The 15,507-nt window shown below is 42.3% G+C and overlaps 1 protein-coding gene across 1 annotated transcript; it reads right to left on the minus strand.

Annotated features, from left to right (window-relative positions):
* Positions 1-342: 342 nt before the first annotated feature.
* Positions 343-15,385, minus strand: Cdnf (cerebral dopamine neurotrophic factor). Its single transcript, XM_034510764.2, has 4 exons — positions 15,180-15,385; positions 7,484-7,611; positions 5,865-6,006; positions 343-3,270 (listed from the first exon to the last, which is right to left on the minus strand). Exons 1-4 carry the CDS (start codon positions 15,292-15,294, stop codon positions 3,092-3,094), a joined length of 564 nt encoding a protein of 187 aa, XP_034366655.1. The 5' UTR covers positions 15,295-15,385; the 3' UTR covers positions 343-3,091.
* Positions 15,386-15,507: the final 122 nt, after the last annotated feature.

Here is a 15,507-nt window from a genome sequence, read left to right on the forward strand (position 1 = left end):
GCCCTGCCCCAGACTAATAGGATAAGAATATGCAGTGTAATAAATGTCCCTACTATTCAATAGAAGAAACTTCAGAAATTTGGGAAGCATTTGTATAAAATCTCTTTGAGAAAAATAGACTATGGCCAGCACTGAGAAGGAGGAGGAGGGGGAAGAGGAGGAGGAAGAAGAGGAAGAGAAGGAGGAGGAAGGAGAGGAAGAGGAGAAAGACGAGGAGACAACATCAGTGATTAGAATGGCCCACTAAGCAGTGTTCCCATTACCTAGATTTCCTGGAAAAGAAAAAAGAAAAAGAAAATGACACAGAAATTTGGCCTCATTTTGAAATCAGAGAGCTAAGAATATTTCCAAATGGCAAATTTCATGATAAGTTCAAAGTACAAAATAGAAACAGATTGTAGGGTTTTGAACAAGAATGGCCTCCTAGGCTTATATTCTTGAATGCCTAGTCACCAGGGATTGATACTATTTGAGAAGGATTTGGAAATGTGGTAGTGTTGGAGTAGGTATGGCCCTGTTGGAGGAATTGTGTCACTATGGGTAGGCTTCGAGGTTTTAAAATCCCACACCAAGCCCAGTGCCTCCTCTTCCTGCTGCCTGCGGATCTGGATGTAGAACTCTCAGCTAACTCTGCAGCACCAGGTCTGCCTGCAAGCTCCACATCTTGACAATAGACTGACTCTCGGGAAATGTAAGCCAGCCCTGAACCTCTGAACCTGTAAGCCAGCCCCAATGAAATGCTTTCTTTTATAAAAGTTTCTGCAGTCTTGTATCTCTTCACAGCAACAGAAACCCTAAGATACAAATGTAGTATTTTTATAAAAGGTTTTACATTTTAGCTTCGGTATTTTTGTTTTTAGTTTGTGTGAATAGGCATTGCCTGCATGTGTGTTCTGGATCCTGTGGCAGTCCGAAGGTGCTGGAGCCCCTTGGAAATGGTGTTACAGATGGTTATTGGCTGCCTTGTAGGTGCTGGGAATTGAACCTGGGTCATCCAAAAGAGCCAGTGCTCTTAACCACTGAGCCATCTCTCCAGTCCAACTTTGGTATTTCTTAAATACAACCCAAAATGAAGGAGACTATTCCCACATGGTGAGAAACTTCTGAATTCAGAAACAACAGTCACCATAGGCCTTTCATAACACTGGGACGTTAACTACCATGGGCTGCTCGTTACACTGGAGCTTTTCGTCTTCATTTTTTGCTTGCACAACCTCCATATCTCCTTGGGAACCACTACTTCTCTAACAAATTCACATATACCCCATTGCTTAGCCGAAAATGCATCCCCTTGCATCATTTAAAAGTAAAATCTATTCTGTCAATGTAGATTTATTATCTGAATAAGTTCTCTATTCAAAAAAAAAAAAAAAAACAAGATTGCCGGTGAGTACATTTGATTATTTAAATGAACAGTTGCTTTTAATTAAGCCCAAGCACAGACATTTTTGTGGATTGTTGATTTGTATTCTTCCAATGAGTTTTCTTTATATGAGAAATGGGAACTTCCAGTCGTGCTGTACAACGCTTAATTGCCATTGTTAACTTGGTGGAATTTAGAATTGCCTAGGAGACACACACCTCCGGGAACCTGTGTGACGGCAATGCAAGAGAAGGTTTAACTGCGGAGGGAAGACCCCACCCTGAATGTGGGCAACAGCATCCCTGTGCCGGGTCCCTAGACTGACAGCTCGAGGAGCGCCTGCTTTCATCCCTGCCTCTAGAATGTGGACACACATGTGACCAATGGCCTCACACTCCCGCTACCCTGAGGAATTGTAATCTCAAACCATGAGCCAAATGAACCCCTTTCTTGATTGTTTTTCTTAGGTATTTTGTCTCAAGAGTCTGTAATGAATGCTTCCCTCCTTGTGGTGCCAAAGAGAGAAAATATTTAGAGTGATTTGCAGTTTTCAAAAAATGTGTTTTTGTCAGGCAGTGGTGGTGCACGCCTTAAATCCCAACACTTGGGAGGCAGAGGCAGACGGACTTCTGAGTTCAGGCCAGCCTGGTCTACAGAGTGAGTTCCAGGACAGCTCAGGCTATACAGAGAAACCCTGTCTTGAAAAAAAAAATCTGTTTTAAAAAACAAAATGAAACCCGAATCTTTGAATTGTGTTAGGTGGTTATTGGGGTTGAAGTTGCACATTAGATAAACTATAGTTTCCTTTATCCTGGTCCAATGCATTCATTCTAAAATCCTTGCCCAAAGAGGTGTTTCTTGCCTCTTTCCTTCCTTAAAATGTATTATTCTATCAGTTTTTTTGAGTCAGTAATGACAAATCAGTGTCCTTCTGCTATGCTTTGGGTATGAAAAGTCCTCCTTCAGTTCATTTTTTGGTTTGGTTTGGTTTGGTTGGTTGGTTGTTTTGGGGTTTGTTTTTTGTTTGTTTGTTGGGAGGCTTTTGGAATTTTTTTTTTTTCAAGACAGTATTTCTCTGTGTGACCCTGGCTGTCTTAGACTCACTTTGTAGACCAGGTTGGCCTCAGATTCACAGAGATCTGAATCTGGACAGTGCTGGGATTAAAGGCATTCATCACCACACCGTTCATCGGTTTGCTTTGAAGGTGTGTTCCCCAGCTAGTGGTAATTTGGGGAGGCTGTGAGGGTGTGTCTGCCTGGCAGAAGGAGGTGAACAGGGCCATCCCTGTGAAGGTTGCGGCCTTGCCATTATTTGAGCATCACTTTATGCTTCTCCGTCCACCATAATGGCAACAGCCTTTATGACATGCTCTGAGCTGCTCTGCCCTTAGCTCCCCTGTCATGATGGACTGAATCCCTGAGCCAAAGTGAATCTTTCCTCCACAGACTTGTTCTTGTGGGGCATTATTGTCACAGTAATACAAAGGGAACCACTGCACCCTCCAAAGAAGGATGACAAAGGCACTTTGCAGTCTCTGTACTCTGCAATGTGGGTGACCAGCGGGAAACACAGGTTGATCATAAGCCTAAACCACACAGCTCCACACATTATAACAGCAAGACTGATGGCCAACCTGGCAGTCCCTGGTTAGCCCTAACCAGCACAGCCTCCTCTTAGACAATTGCATTTCTCTACCTACAGCCCATGCTCTCTGACAGCCAATGAGGTCAGAGCTCTGTTTGGGGGTACATCTCTACATATTTGGGGGCCAGTTCTTTAATGAGGTTAACGTAGTTGTTTTTCTCCGCACACGCCCTGCACTCTTCCCCCCAGCTCTGAAGGATCTGCTTCAACTCTGCGACTCTCATCTTCCACAGGTCCACCGATGCCAAGTCCAATCTCTTCTCTAAATGCCAAAAAAAGAACACACGATTGAACAACAAAACACAAATCTCACAGAACTCTTAGGAGGGCTGAGTCCATTCCCCTTCAGTGTGAGACAATTCCCCCTTCCCGTGGGGACCAAGACATAAACAATGAGAATGTGATATCACAAGTCAGCCTGAGCCCTTGGGTTCTATGTCCTTGAATACCACCAACCATAGACCAACGATATTCAGGGATGGAAATACTGAATCTATGTTAAGCATATACAGAGGTCTTTCTTTTTGTCTTTTTGTCATAACCCCCTAAACAACACAGTATAATGACTATTTGCTGGCTGGTAAGATGGCTCAGTGGGTGAAGGCACTTGCTACCAAGCCCAAGGACCTAAGTTGAATCCCCAGTGATTCCACACTTTGGAAAGGACTTTGAGGGAGCTGACTCCCACAGATTGTTCCCTGACCTTCACATGTATGCTCTGACACAAATGCACTCACCTACATATCCATGCACAGGAGCACAAGCACACATGCACATGTACACAGACATACACAATGTGCAATGGAAAACTATTTACATAACATTTACATTGTATGATATAATGATAGCCATCTGGAGATGATTTGCAGCTCAGAGAAGGATGTGTGGGGAGTCTATGCAAAGTTTATGGTGTTTTATATTAGGAACTTGAACACCTGAGAATTTCTGTCATCCTCAACTGTACAAAGCTACTGGGACAATCTCCTCCAACCATTCCTCTAAAAGGATATTTAGGCTTTAAAACAAGGGGCTGGGAGCTTCGCAGAGTTCTCAAATCTGCATCCCTGAAACAAACTTAAATGCTTCTCCAAAGGTTGAAGACAGAAATTTATAAACAAAAGCCAGTGTGTCTTTGGCAAGGCCTTCATTGTGGCTAGCTAAAAGACATAGGTCATAACTAACCAGCAGGTTATAGTCCAGGTTGAAGAGAAAGTACATCTTCAACAACGTAAATGCACATTATAGAGGCTCGTAATAAGGTGAAGAAGTCAGAGCTCGAGAGGTGGCTCTGTGGTTAGGAGCACGTACTGCTCTTGCAGAGACAGAGTTACTGTAGGTACCCATGCCAGGTTGTTCAAAACCACCTAGAACTCCAGCTCCAGGGAGTCTGACAATAAGCCGAGAAGAATTTATAACTATTGATACATTCAAGAGAAGTGGTTGAAGGAGAAAAATAACTTCAAGTAAATGACAGCTGTTTCTTTGGTATCTTTCTAGGGGAAAAATGTCATCTGGCACTAAATTTGAAAGGGGGATTGCCACAATACTCTTAAAAGAACGAGAAAGAGATCAATACAAAAATAGAAATTAGTTTATGGCTTCCAAATGTTCCCTGATGACCAGTGTTCCCAAGCACAAGTAAATATTAATTTCCTCTATAATATCCAATACTTCTCCTAATATTTAAAGAGCCATGTGCGGTAAACCCACTGCATGCACAAGTCTTCAAAACTGAATTTGTAGAACAAAAGACTCAGCACACAATCGCCCCTCTGTGCGCATGGTTTGTACAAACTCAGGGCATCTTAACTCTGCTCTGCTCCTTTGTAGCCTATAAAAGGGGTGCTTGCCCAGAAGCACTACCCTGGAAGTCAAGGCCTGTGCTTGGCAAACTAAGAACCAGGTTGTTGTTGGGACTTTTCAACCTTAAGCCTGATTCACGTCTGCTGTGTTGCTACAGTAGATGCACTCATTGTGAAGCTGTGGTGGGAAATGAGCCAAAATGATTCCTTAGGTCATTTACAACGATACTCTTCTCTCTCTCTCTCTCTCTCTCTCTCTCTCTCTCTCTCTCTCTCTCTCTCTCTCTCTGTGTGTGTGTGTGTGTGTGTGTGTGTGTGTGTGTGTGTGACAGAAAACAACTTATGCAGAAAGAGCCTGTCTTAGAGGGATTTCAGATGTGAAGGATAGCTGAGGGAAAATTCACCCAGCCTTTAATCACACTGACTTCACCTACGCAAGAGGCTGGCCCAGATACAACCTTTCAGTATAAGAATAGATTGAACCATGTGAAATCTATAAGGCCAAGGATAGAACATTAAATAGGACATCACCTTCCTTTCCTTACGGTTATTTTAGGCATCTCTGATAAGCTATGTCACCAGGCAAAGCCTGATTGATGGAAAAGGCCAGCTCCTGAAAGTGACAGCCAGCAGAAGGGTAAACTGGCCTAGGAGGGAAATGCAGTCACATCATGACTTCAAAGCCTGCTGCCATTGGGCAGACATAACTCGAGTCTTCGTAGTTCACTGAGAGCATTTTCAGAAAACTTCCAGACACTCATGGTTGACATCACCTTAGTAAATTAGGAACTTAAACTTTAGGCTGGGGGTTCCAACTTAATGCTGATTATCCATTATTATCCAATATTTACTATGAGGTTCTTATTAGCTCATTCATTTCCCTTCCTTTATAGGAGCTCAGCTGAGAGGAAAACACCAGCCCAGCAACTGATCAGTGAGCGAAGAATCCCTTCCCTCTAATGCTGCCTTTAATAACATGGCTCAGGGGTTCAAAGCTTGGTAACACATGGAACATACTGGGAAAGACATGCTGGAAAGACAGGGTCTCTCCTACCGTATTTCAGCTCACAGATCTGGCTGTCCATCTTCTTCAGCTTCTCACAAATCTTCACCACGGGCATGTGTACACTCATGGGCCGAGTGACTTCACCTAGGATCTTGGTGGCCGAGTCTGTAGTGGCTCCTAGATAATAGCACTGAGAAGAGAATGATGGGAAATATGGGGCTGGTGAGACAATTCCAATAGCACAGGCGCCAAGACTGACAACTTTAGTGTGACCCCTGAGACCCACAGGGAAGGAGAGAAAGGACTCCAGGAAGTTGTCCTCTGACCTCTCTATGCATGCCACACACATGTACACGAAATAAATAAGTGGAATGTGATTAAGAAGACAGTGTCCCTGACAATGGATAAAAGCAAGCAAAACAGTATAAAGAAGGGAGAAAGAGGTTACCCTTGTTCTCATAGACCAGCTATTAAATTTTAACCCTATCAGGCTGAGGCACCAAGACCGGTGACTCTAGCCTTGTCACCAAGGCTAATTAGATGTGACTGTCTCTCATCATCATGGGGATGATCAGGTGCATCTAATTAGCCTGGTGACAAGGCTGGAGTCACTGGTCTTCTGGTGCCTCAGCCAGACAGAGTCCAGTGGTACACATTGACATGACCACTTTAAGAAAAAAAAAGGGGGGGGGGGGAACTGGACTGGTCCCTGAGGTATAGCTCAGTGACAAAACATAACACTCAGCATGAACAAGGTTGTGGGTCCAATACCAAAATGGAACAAAAAAGGATTTGATTTGAAATTATCTTTATTGACATAGAAATACTGAAATAAGACGTACATTAAATTCAGGAAATACAATCTTAAAAAGAAAATATAAAAGCCTCAATCATTACTTGTAAATGATACTGAGATGATATGTGGGTTCTAATAAGTGTCTTGGTAACAGATGCAAAAGCCTACCCATTCACATAATAGTAAATCTTTGTCAGCTTTATGATTCCATTTAAGAAAGTGTGAAATTGCTTGCGTGTGGTTTACTTAGAAAGGAAAACAGGACGACTCGCAATAAGAATCCACAGTGAGTGGAAAAAGAAATAGAACGGGAAGGACATGGCTGCTCCAAGATGTGATGGAGGAGAAGACTACTGTTGATAAAAGGGAGAGCATAGCTATGGGTAGGGATATCTGGGAGAGTCCCTACCCCTGAGAGAGTAGAAGAAGCCCTGAGCAAGGTGATGGGGGATTGGGCAGAAAGGAGAGAGAGGGAAGCAGCCAGGAGGCCCAAAAGAGGAGGGGTAGCTAAAAAACGGCTGGATTATATAAGAAAGGACATCTGGGGGAAGGGCAACCCAGACCCTGGGCTGGAGAAGGGCGGGGCTGGGGTATGGCAGCCAGGAGTACCCTATAACAGTAGAAGTGAGGGATTCTGGGAGAACTTGGCAGCCAGTTCTGCTTTGACTTGTTAACTAGGCACCTCAGCCATAAGGGTTTGAGACTTAACACAGGAGCTTGTTTTCCAGAAATGATCTCCACTTGCTGTGTAACAGCGGGCATGTGTGAAGTAGGCACGGAAGGAGGAAAACACCAACTCCAAGTGGAAAAGGAAACTATTGGGAGTTTTCTTGAAGCACAACGAAAAAAAGAAAAATGAAATGTATCGTACCAGGCGGTTTTCTTTTCCTTTGGCATCCAAGCAGAAGCTGCTCAGCTCTCTCTCTATGACATCCACAGAAAAGTCTATTCCTCTGGCCAGCAAGGAGTTGTAGAATCTGTTTAAGAATTCTTTACATACTAGAAGAAAGAGAGACTTAGGTCTATTACACAATTCCACCTCAACCACATTTATTCCCGTAATTCACCCACCAATTGAAAACGAAATTTAGACATGACCCAGGAGAGGTGGCTCCACAATTAAGAGCACATACTGCTCTTACAGAAGACCCAGGTTCAGTTCCCGGTACCTTCAGCTTACAAAGCATATGTAACTTCAGCTCTAAGGAACCAATGTCCTCTTTCAGCCTCCATTGGCACTAGGCATACATGTGGTAAAATGCATACATTCAGGCAAACACTATATACATAAAATCAGAATAAAAAATTTTAAATGTATAGATATGATTCAATGCATTATGACCATGAATTCAAACCCTAGGCATTATTGGGGGTTCTGTTCCTAAAGCCATCAATGCAGTAGACATTTAATCTGAGTTTACAGAATCCACCAATCGGTCTTTAGAACTAAGTTTCACCAAAAATGAAAACATTGGCAGACCCTAAAAGATAAGATAGCTTTTGTATAGGGTATGGACTTAGGAATACCTTTGCTTCCGGTATAGAGAAAAATCTGAATAATGATAATATCTTAATTTAAGGTCTTTATCATGCATAAGCACTATGCTCCACCATCATGAGACTGGGCTTGGTGGAAACCTAATCTGTTGGGTATTTTTTTTAAAACCATACTTTATGTATAGCAATAGTTAAATCCTAACTTGAAGAACCATATTCAGTCCCAATTATCTTGAGCTGTGAGACAGGACTCAGAATAGGCACAGCCGTGAGCAACCACCATGTTAACATTTGTTAGGAGCTGGCAGGAGCTGGCAAGGGGCTGGCTCTGATGCAAGCATTTTATATATTCTAACCCATTCAAGTTTCACAACAAAGCTATGGCATAGATACTTTACTATCCTCTCTTTACAGATAGAGAGACTGAGCCAAAGAAACATCACCTGACTTGCAGGGTAAGTGGTAGAGAGAAGACTCGATCCTCAGCGGCCCCTGGCCCAGGCTCTCCCCTACTGTAGGAGGAAGAATAAATCTTTTCTTCTTTTCGTTGTTTTACTCAGGAATTTTATCACAGCAAGGAGTGACATCACTAATGCACAGATCCTCTCTCCTGACCTTGTGGAAATCCAGTGATCATATGTTGGAATTTTCTTTATTATCTCTTGCCCATCTTTTCCTTTCATCTCTCAGTGATACATTCTTGGCCATCTTTCAATTTATGGCGGGATGTAACCTCATCATAAGTTAAAGACTAACACAATCGCACAAGTGTACACACATACACACACACACATTTTGTATTGGTTCTGTTTTATGAAGAATTCTGACTAATGCATAATTCAAGTAGAAACAGTGAGGAAACCTCTCAGTACAGCCATGTACTTCCTAATAACAGGGACACCATCTAAGATGTGTTGCTAGGTGACTGTGTTGTAGGAACATCAAAGGGGGTACTTACAGAAACTTAGATGCTACTGCCTGCTATACACGCCTAGGTCACAGTGTACAGCTCATTGCTCCAAGTCTACAAGCTTGCTAGGTATGTTCAATCTTTTGGCATTACAACACTACATTGTCATCTACAAAGTTTATGCTTAAGAATCATGTGGTTGAGTCACAAGAAATAAAACCTTCTGACATACAAAATCTTAAAACGACCCATGATTTTGTGTTGAATTACACTCATAGCTATCCTGAGCCATATGCAGCCTGCAGCTACAAGGTGATCGTGCCTGTGTGTAGAAAATGTTACCATACTGAGGACTGTGGATAAGTTTCACTGAATGTTAGGAATGTAAATATAAGAAAGTTGCAGTAAAAAAGATAATATTAAAATTGGAGCTGGAACAATGGTTCAGTGGTTAAGAGCATCTGCTGCTCCTCCAGAGGTCCCAAGTTCAGTTCCCAGCACCCCTGCCAGGTGGCTCTCAACCACCTGAAACTCCAGTTTCAGGGGATCAGGCACCCTCTTCTGGCCTCGGAAGGTTCCTGCACACATATATCATGCATACCAAACAGAGATACATACATAAATAAAGATAAATCTTCAAACAAGAGATTTTTAAAATAAAACAGTGTGCCTGCATATGGCCCTTACTATGAATGGAGCCCATAGAATTAGAAGTTGTGCTGGGGGAGACAGAAAGGGGTGAACCAACACGAAGGCCAACAGCATAGTTCATACTGAGAAAGACACTATAGGCTCTGAACACTTAAATTATATGTAACTTTGGAGGAAAAATAGCTTATTTCTTCCATGATAAATGAACTTTAACTTACTATAAGTTTTGCACCATACAAACTCTTTAATTTTTTTTAAAAAATGTTTGACTGTTTTGTTATGACACTTAACTTAAACATGAACACACTGCAGTGCACTTTCCTTCTTTAAATCTTTGTTAAGTTACTAATCTATTTACTTTTAAAACTTGTTTGTAAAAACACCATGGCACAAAAACATGCATTAGCCTAAGCCCACACAGGATCCAGATGACTGTACCACTGTCCCCCATCTTGTGCCACTACAACCCTCTCAGAGGCAACAACACACATAGATTGGGCTTGTATAATAAAATTACTTTCTTCTGGGATACTTTGGGTTGTTTGTCTATTTTTGCTTTGAGACAGGATCTCCCTGTGGAGAACAGGCTGGCCTCGAACCCACAGAGATCAACCTGCCTCTGTCTCCTGAGTGATAGGATTAAGGACAGGAAGCATAATGTCACTCTCTTCTGGATTATTTTCTAAAGTACCTGCCTTTGGCTACTTGACACTTACTTCTCTTTTGAATTAGGAAGAATCCAAGCAATGACTGTTGAAGGTAAATCAACAGTTGTCATAGTACTATGACAAAAAGTAGTGTGCTCGACATGTTATGTTGCTGTCATTTCTAAGACTGGCAGTTCAATGGGTCTGTTTATTCCAGAACCAACACAAACAATTGATTTAAAATGGGATTTAATATCATCGAGTGGTAGAAAGTTTTCAAAATCCCATAGAACCATTTTTGTGTACATGGTCCATTGTTGGCTGAAGTGCTGGTGTGAAGCACATGGTTATAAATCTGATAATTGGTATGTGGTCTAGGATGGTACAGAAATGTGTAATTCATCATATTCAAGCAACATTCAGATGATGAGACCACAGAAAAAAGGGAGATGGAGACAGTACAGGCCTGGCGAATCACCTTCTGAAACACCAACATTTAGAAGTTGAGAGTGTAAGACAGAATTAGAAAAGGACTCTTAGGAACAGCCAGTGAGGTAAGACAAGATAATAAAACCAGTGTTCTCCCCAGAGGCAAATGACAAAAAATATCTAACTGATCGCCAACATTATGAACCACCAATAGAGTGAAAAATGTCTTCTGACATATCTCTTACTCAGCTTAATTATCAACTGCATTAAGTCTACAAAGAAGACACCTGCTGTCATGATAACGCTGTGAGCAGGAATTCATCAAAGTCTCTAAGCAACCTCCCATCCTGTCTTCCTATAAGAGAGACCCAGGCTTGCAAAGGTCTCACATCTCTTCCTCAACGTATCTTCAGATGACTTCTAAACATCTCTGTCATTCTGATGATGCATCATCTATCCAAATGAGGAAAACTCAGGAACTCTAGCTTTCAGGTTTAAAGGTGGACATTTGGCTCACCAAAACATGCATGAAATTATGCTGCAGCGTGAAGTGTGTGTGCGTGCGTGTGTGTGTGTGTGTGTGTGTGGTGTGGTGTGTGTATCCTTGATCAGTGATCTGCCTATTGTGTGCAATAATAGAGTTTTAAATCCATGAGGTGAGAGACAACATCTAGAGAGACTTTTTTTAAAAAAGTACATAGCTGCATGGTAGGTAGTGAAATGATTTTTGAATCTTCTGAGAAACTGTGGGGGACAGGGAGACATTACATGGGGGAAAATGGGAAGACATTAAATCCAGGAGAACGTGGCTACCCTCCCAGAGATGGGGCAAGCTACAAGATGAGAGGACACCAGGACAATAGAAAGGAAAAACAGTGACGGTCTGTAACAAGGCATTAGACCTGGGGAAGAAGAAAGGTAGAGAATCCATGGAAAGGTAAAGTCAATAGACAAGCGATTGGCCGGCAGAGAGAAGGAAAAAGGAGATACAGAACAAACCAGCTAATATTGTTGACCTCATAGCATAGGGATAAATTCCTGAGGAATAAATGGTGCGAGAATTACTTTTTAACAATGCCGAGTCTTTGGAATGCTTAGTCATTTCATAATCACCTGATGGAAAACATGCCCAGAACTGTGGGAAGAAGGTGGGGTGGATACAGAGATGTAGGATTTACTGGATGGCCAGGCAGATTGATTTTTATTGCACTATATGCAGACTGATAATAAATATGGACTGAGGGCATGACACGGGAAAATTCCAACAATTACACCATGGCTAGGCCAGGCATTGATGGCGCACATCTTTAATCCCCGCACTGGGGAGGCAAAGGCAGGCAGATCTCTCTGTGAGCTTGAAGACAATTTGCTTCACAGTGAGTCAGAAGCCACCTAGTGTCCAGGCCAGCTGGACAATCAAGTGGGACCCTTAGACCCTGTGGAGAGGACTGAGATTCGAGAGAAAATAAGGAGGCACAGCAAGTCAAGAGGTCTGATCAAGCTGGCAAAATTTTTATTGTTCACACCAGTTATATACTCTGAAAACAGGATATGGGGGGGGGATAGGAAAGGAAAGAGGGCTTTGCAGGTGGAGGAAGCTAGCTGCAGCTGTGGGGTCTAACTAAGTTATTCTCACTAAGTCTTTCCGTTACCAGGGGTTCTAAAAACATTTATCTAGCAGGATGTTGGCTAAATCTAAAGATCAGGAGGAAGGGTAACTAAGGTGGGTTGCTATGAGCCCTTGTTTGAAGTTCTGAGAACTGACAAGTGAATCATGGACAGTAAGCAGAAAGAAGAATAGTAGATAGGAAAGCCAAGGGTGAGTGTTTGCCAAGAGTAAGGCCTCGCCATGGCTTCCCACAACCTAGGGCTACATAGTGAGACCCTGTATCAAAAGAAAGAATGAAAGGAAAAAAGGAATGAACAAATGAATAAACGAATGAACGAACAAACAAACAATGGAAGCCAGCCACGGCCCGGGGATTAGAAGCACATGGAGAAATCTGGAAAATGTTTGCTGTGACAGAGGCAAAGACGAGAGAAGCAGCAGTGTCAAAGCCATCAACACAGGGATTTTTGAAAAAAAAAAAAATGGTGGCAGGAGTCACAGAGAAACCCAAGTTCAACCTTTGGACTTCCATAGATTAGTCTCTGATAACCTCAGCAGAGATGGCTGGAGCTAGTAATTTAGGGTCCTGATTTGTGTGTATTGGTGTCACGTCGAATGGTTACATTGTTTTTATTTATGGTGTAGGGCTTTCTTTTTTGTTGTTGTTGTTTTGTATTAAGATTTATTTATTTTATATATGTGAGTACACTATTTAGACACACCAGAAGAGAGCGTCGGATCCCATTACAGACGGTTGTGAGCCACCATGTGGTTGCTGGAAATTGAACTCAGAACCTCTGGAAAAGCAGTCAGTGCTCTTAACCACTGAGCCATTTCTCCAGCTCTTTTTCGTTTATAGAAGTAGTTTTATACATCAATCTATAATGATTTCAAAATACTTTAAGTTCTATAATAAAATCCTTTTAAGAGATCTGGAAATTTTATTTTCACAGAAAAAAAAACTCAAATTACCTAAGCTCAAGACTTACAAACTAAACTATCTACAGGGACTGAATAAGCAAAATGAATACGAAGAAAGGTAATTTGAAAATCATCCCAAACCAGAACACATCAATGGGTCAAAAGTGATCCATGACTGTATGTTTTACCACTGCTGTATTATATGCAGTATAATACAGTGTTATATCCAGTATAATATGTAAACCACCTTACTATATGCAGTATAATATATACTGTGGTATATGTAATATAATACAGTATGTTGATCTTATATACTGATAAGAAATTAAGTGACTAATAAAACAGTGCTAGAAAGGGCTACTGAGGTGGCTCAGTGGGTAAAGGAGCTGACTGCTAAGTCTGACAACCCGAGTTTGAGTCCCAGGCCCCACATTTGGAAAGGAGAGAAAGGATTCTGTTCTCTGACCTCCTCATATACACTGTGGCGGTTGTGCCAGACACACAAAATCAATAAAATAAAAAGCCTAATATACAGTAACGGAACCCAGTATAGAGCTTAGCTCTTGGTTTATGATAATCCCTTCCCGTGTGGGTATAGCACCTCTTTACAGAGCAAATGAAATATTTTAGTGGGTTAGCCAGACATGCAAGCTAAGAGTCACAGCAAGCTGTAGTAAATTTAGAAAAGGTGACAGACTTCTCAATTAATCCAGACACCCTGTCTCTTCTGAAATGTTTTCAGATCAAAACTATAAAAAACATGGATGGCTCATTGAATTTATAGTACATGCCTCACAGATGAAGCCTGAATGTGTTGGGAAATATGAGATCTTTAAAAAGTATGACATGTACTTATTGATTTACTTCGTGAGTCAGCACACCATGGTTGTGAGTGGAGGTCAGAGGACTAGTCGAAGGAGACATTTTTCTCCTTTCATCATGTGGGGTTCTGGGGACCAAACTGGGAACCAGATCTTTAACTGAAATTATAACTATAAAACCCAGTATCTTTAGCTACAGAAAATGTAAATAACATTTAAATTTCTAGAGAAAGATTTGATAATTGCTGATATAGATAGCTGGACTCCAACTATTAAGACCATTTACTTACAATAAGACTACCCCCTAAGCCGCCCATTCCACATGAATATTGTGCGGCTCCATTTCCTGTTCAGTGCACCCGCTCTCAAAAATCTGAAGATACACGTTTAAATCACTTCAATAAAACAAGAAGGGCTACAGTGGTTCCAAAGGAACTATCAAAACTCTTCATCTGGGCTCTTAACAGCCCTCTAAAAAGTACAGTTTTTACAAAACCTACCTAGGTAGTGTAACACCTTCAAAGCCAGGTGGGATGGTGGAATGAACGTATTCTAATCGCCGAGTCCACAGAGGAAAAAAGGCATCTATTTTACCATTCTCTTCTCAAGGAATTAATGTGCTTCTTTGTAAAGCAGCTTGTCTATAGAGTCCTAACCAGCCGTAGTCTTGTCTCGAGTTTTAGCAACCGTATCATATTGTCATGTTTTATTTACCTTCTGGGAGTGACAATTAATTTGAACCTCAAAATATGTCTTCTGCGCAGAGAGGCGAGTCTCCCCAGTTAGGAGCAACAAAATCAAGTTGGCAGCGATATCGTTTACACAAAATCTAATGCGAAGCCCAGTTCATTCCTTTTCCTGCGCCACCTTGATAATGACAGCAAATGCACAACGTGTCCTCAAGTGTCACTGGGCCCAAGTCAAGCTTTTGCTTAGGCTGGGAAAGGCAGGGGAGAATTACAGACTGAGCTGCATTTCTTGGGTGAAATGTTATTTACAGCTTAGGCGGGGAGAAGCTGCTTAGGTAACTGCTAGGCTGAGCGCGGTGTCGCCGCCATGCAAGCAGGTCACACACCGCTCACCTTCACAGTCAGCCCTCGGCCGCACACCGGCCTCCAAGCCCTGTGCCAGCACATGGTTCGAGATCCAAAGCCCGGTACAAAAGGTCACCAGGACAGCTGGACTTGTGCACCGCATGCTGAGCCTGGGGACCGGGAACTACCCACGCCTTCCTTATTGTAGCGGAGGCTGCCTCGTGAGGCCGATAGGAGGCAGGAAACAAGTGACGCATTTCACCAAGCGTTCCCATTGGCTCTGATGAACTGCGCTTTGGAGAGGGAGGAGCTAATGACCATTTTCCGGGCCTTTCCGCCTTGCGCGTGCGCAGAACTGCACGTATGCTGCGCTCCA

Source organism: Arvicanthis niloticus, chromosome 8 (assembly GCF_011762505.2).
Source record: "Arvicanthis niloticus isolate mArvNil1 chromosome 8, mArvNil1.pat.X, whole genome shotgun sequence".
In the NCBI taxonomy this organism is placed as follows: domain Eukaryota; kingdom Metazoa; phylum Chordata; class Mammalia; order Rodentia; family Muridae; genus Arvicanthis; species Arvicanthis niloticus.

What these genes read in the sequence shown, in the direction of transcription:
- Cdnf (XM_034510764.2), bottom strand. Translation starts at nt 15,294, where the DNA reads ATGCGGTGCACAAGTCCAGCTGTCCTGGTGACCTTTTGTACCGGGCTT. An exon ending in AAGGAAAAGAAAACCGCCTG is followed by an intron (nt 6,007 to 7,483) that starts GTACGATACATT and finishes TTCTCTTCTCAG; the next exon opens with TGCTATTATCTAGGAGCCAC. An exon ending in GATCTGTGAGCTGAAATACG is followed by an intron (nt 3,271 to 5,864) that starts GTAGGAGAGACC and finishes TTTGGCATTTAG; the next exon opens with AGAAGAGATTGGACTTGGCA.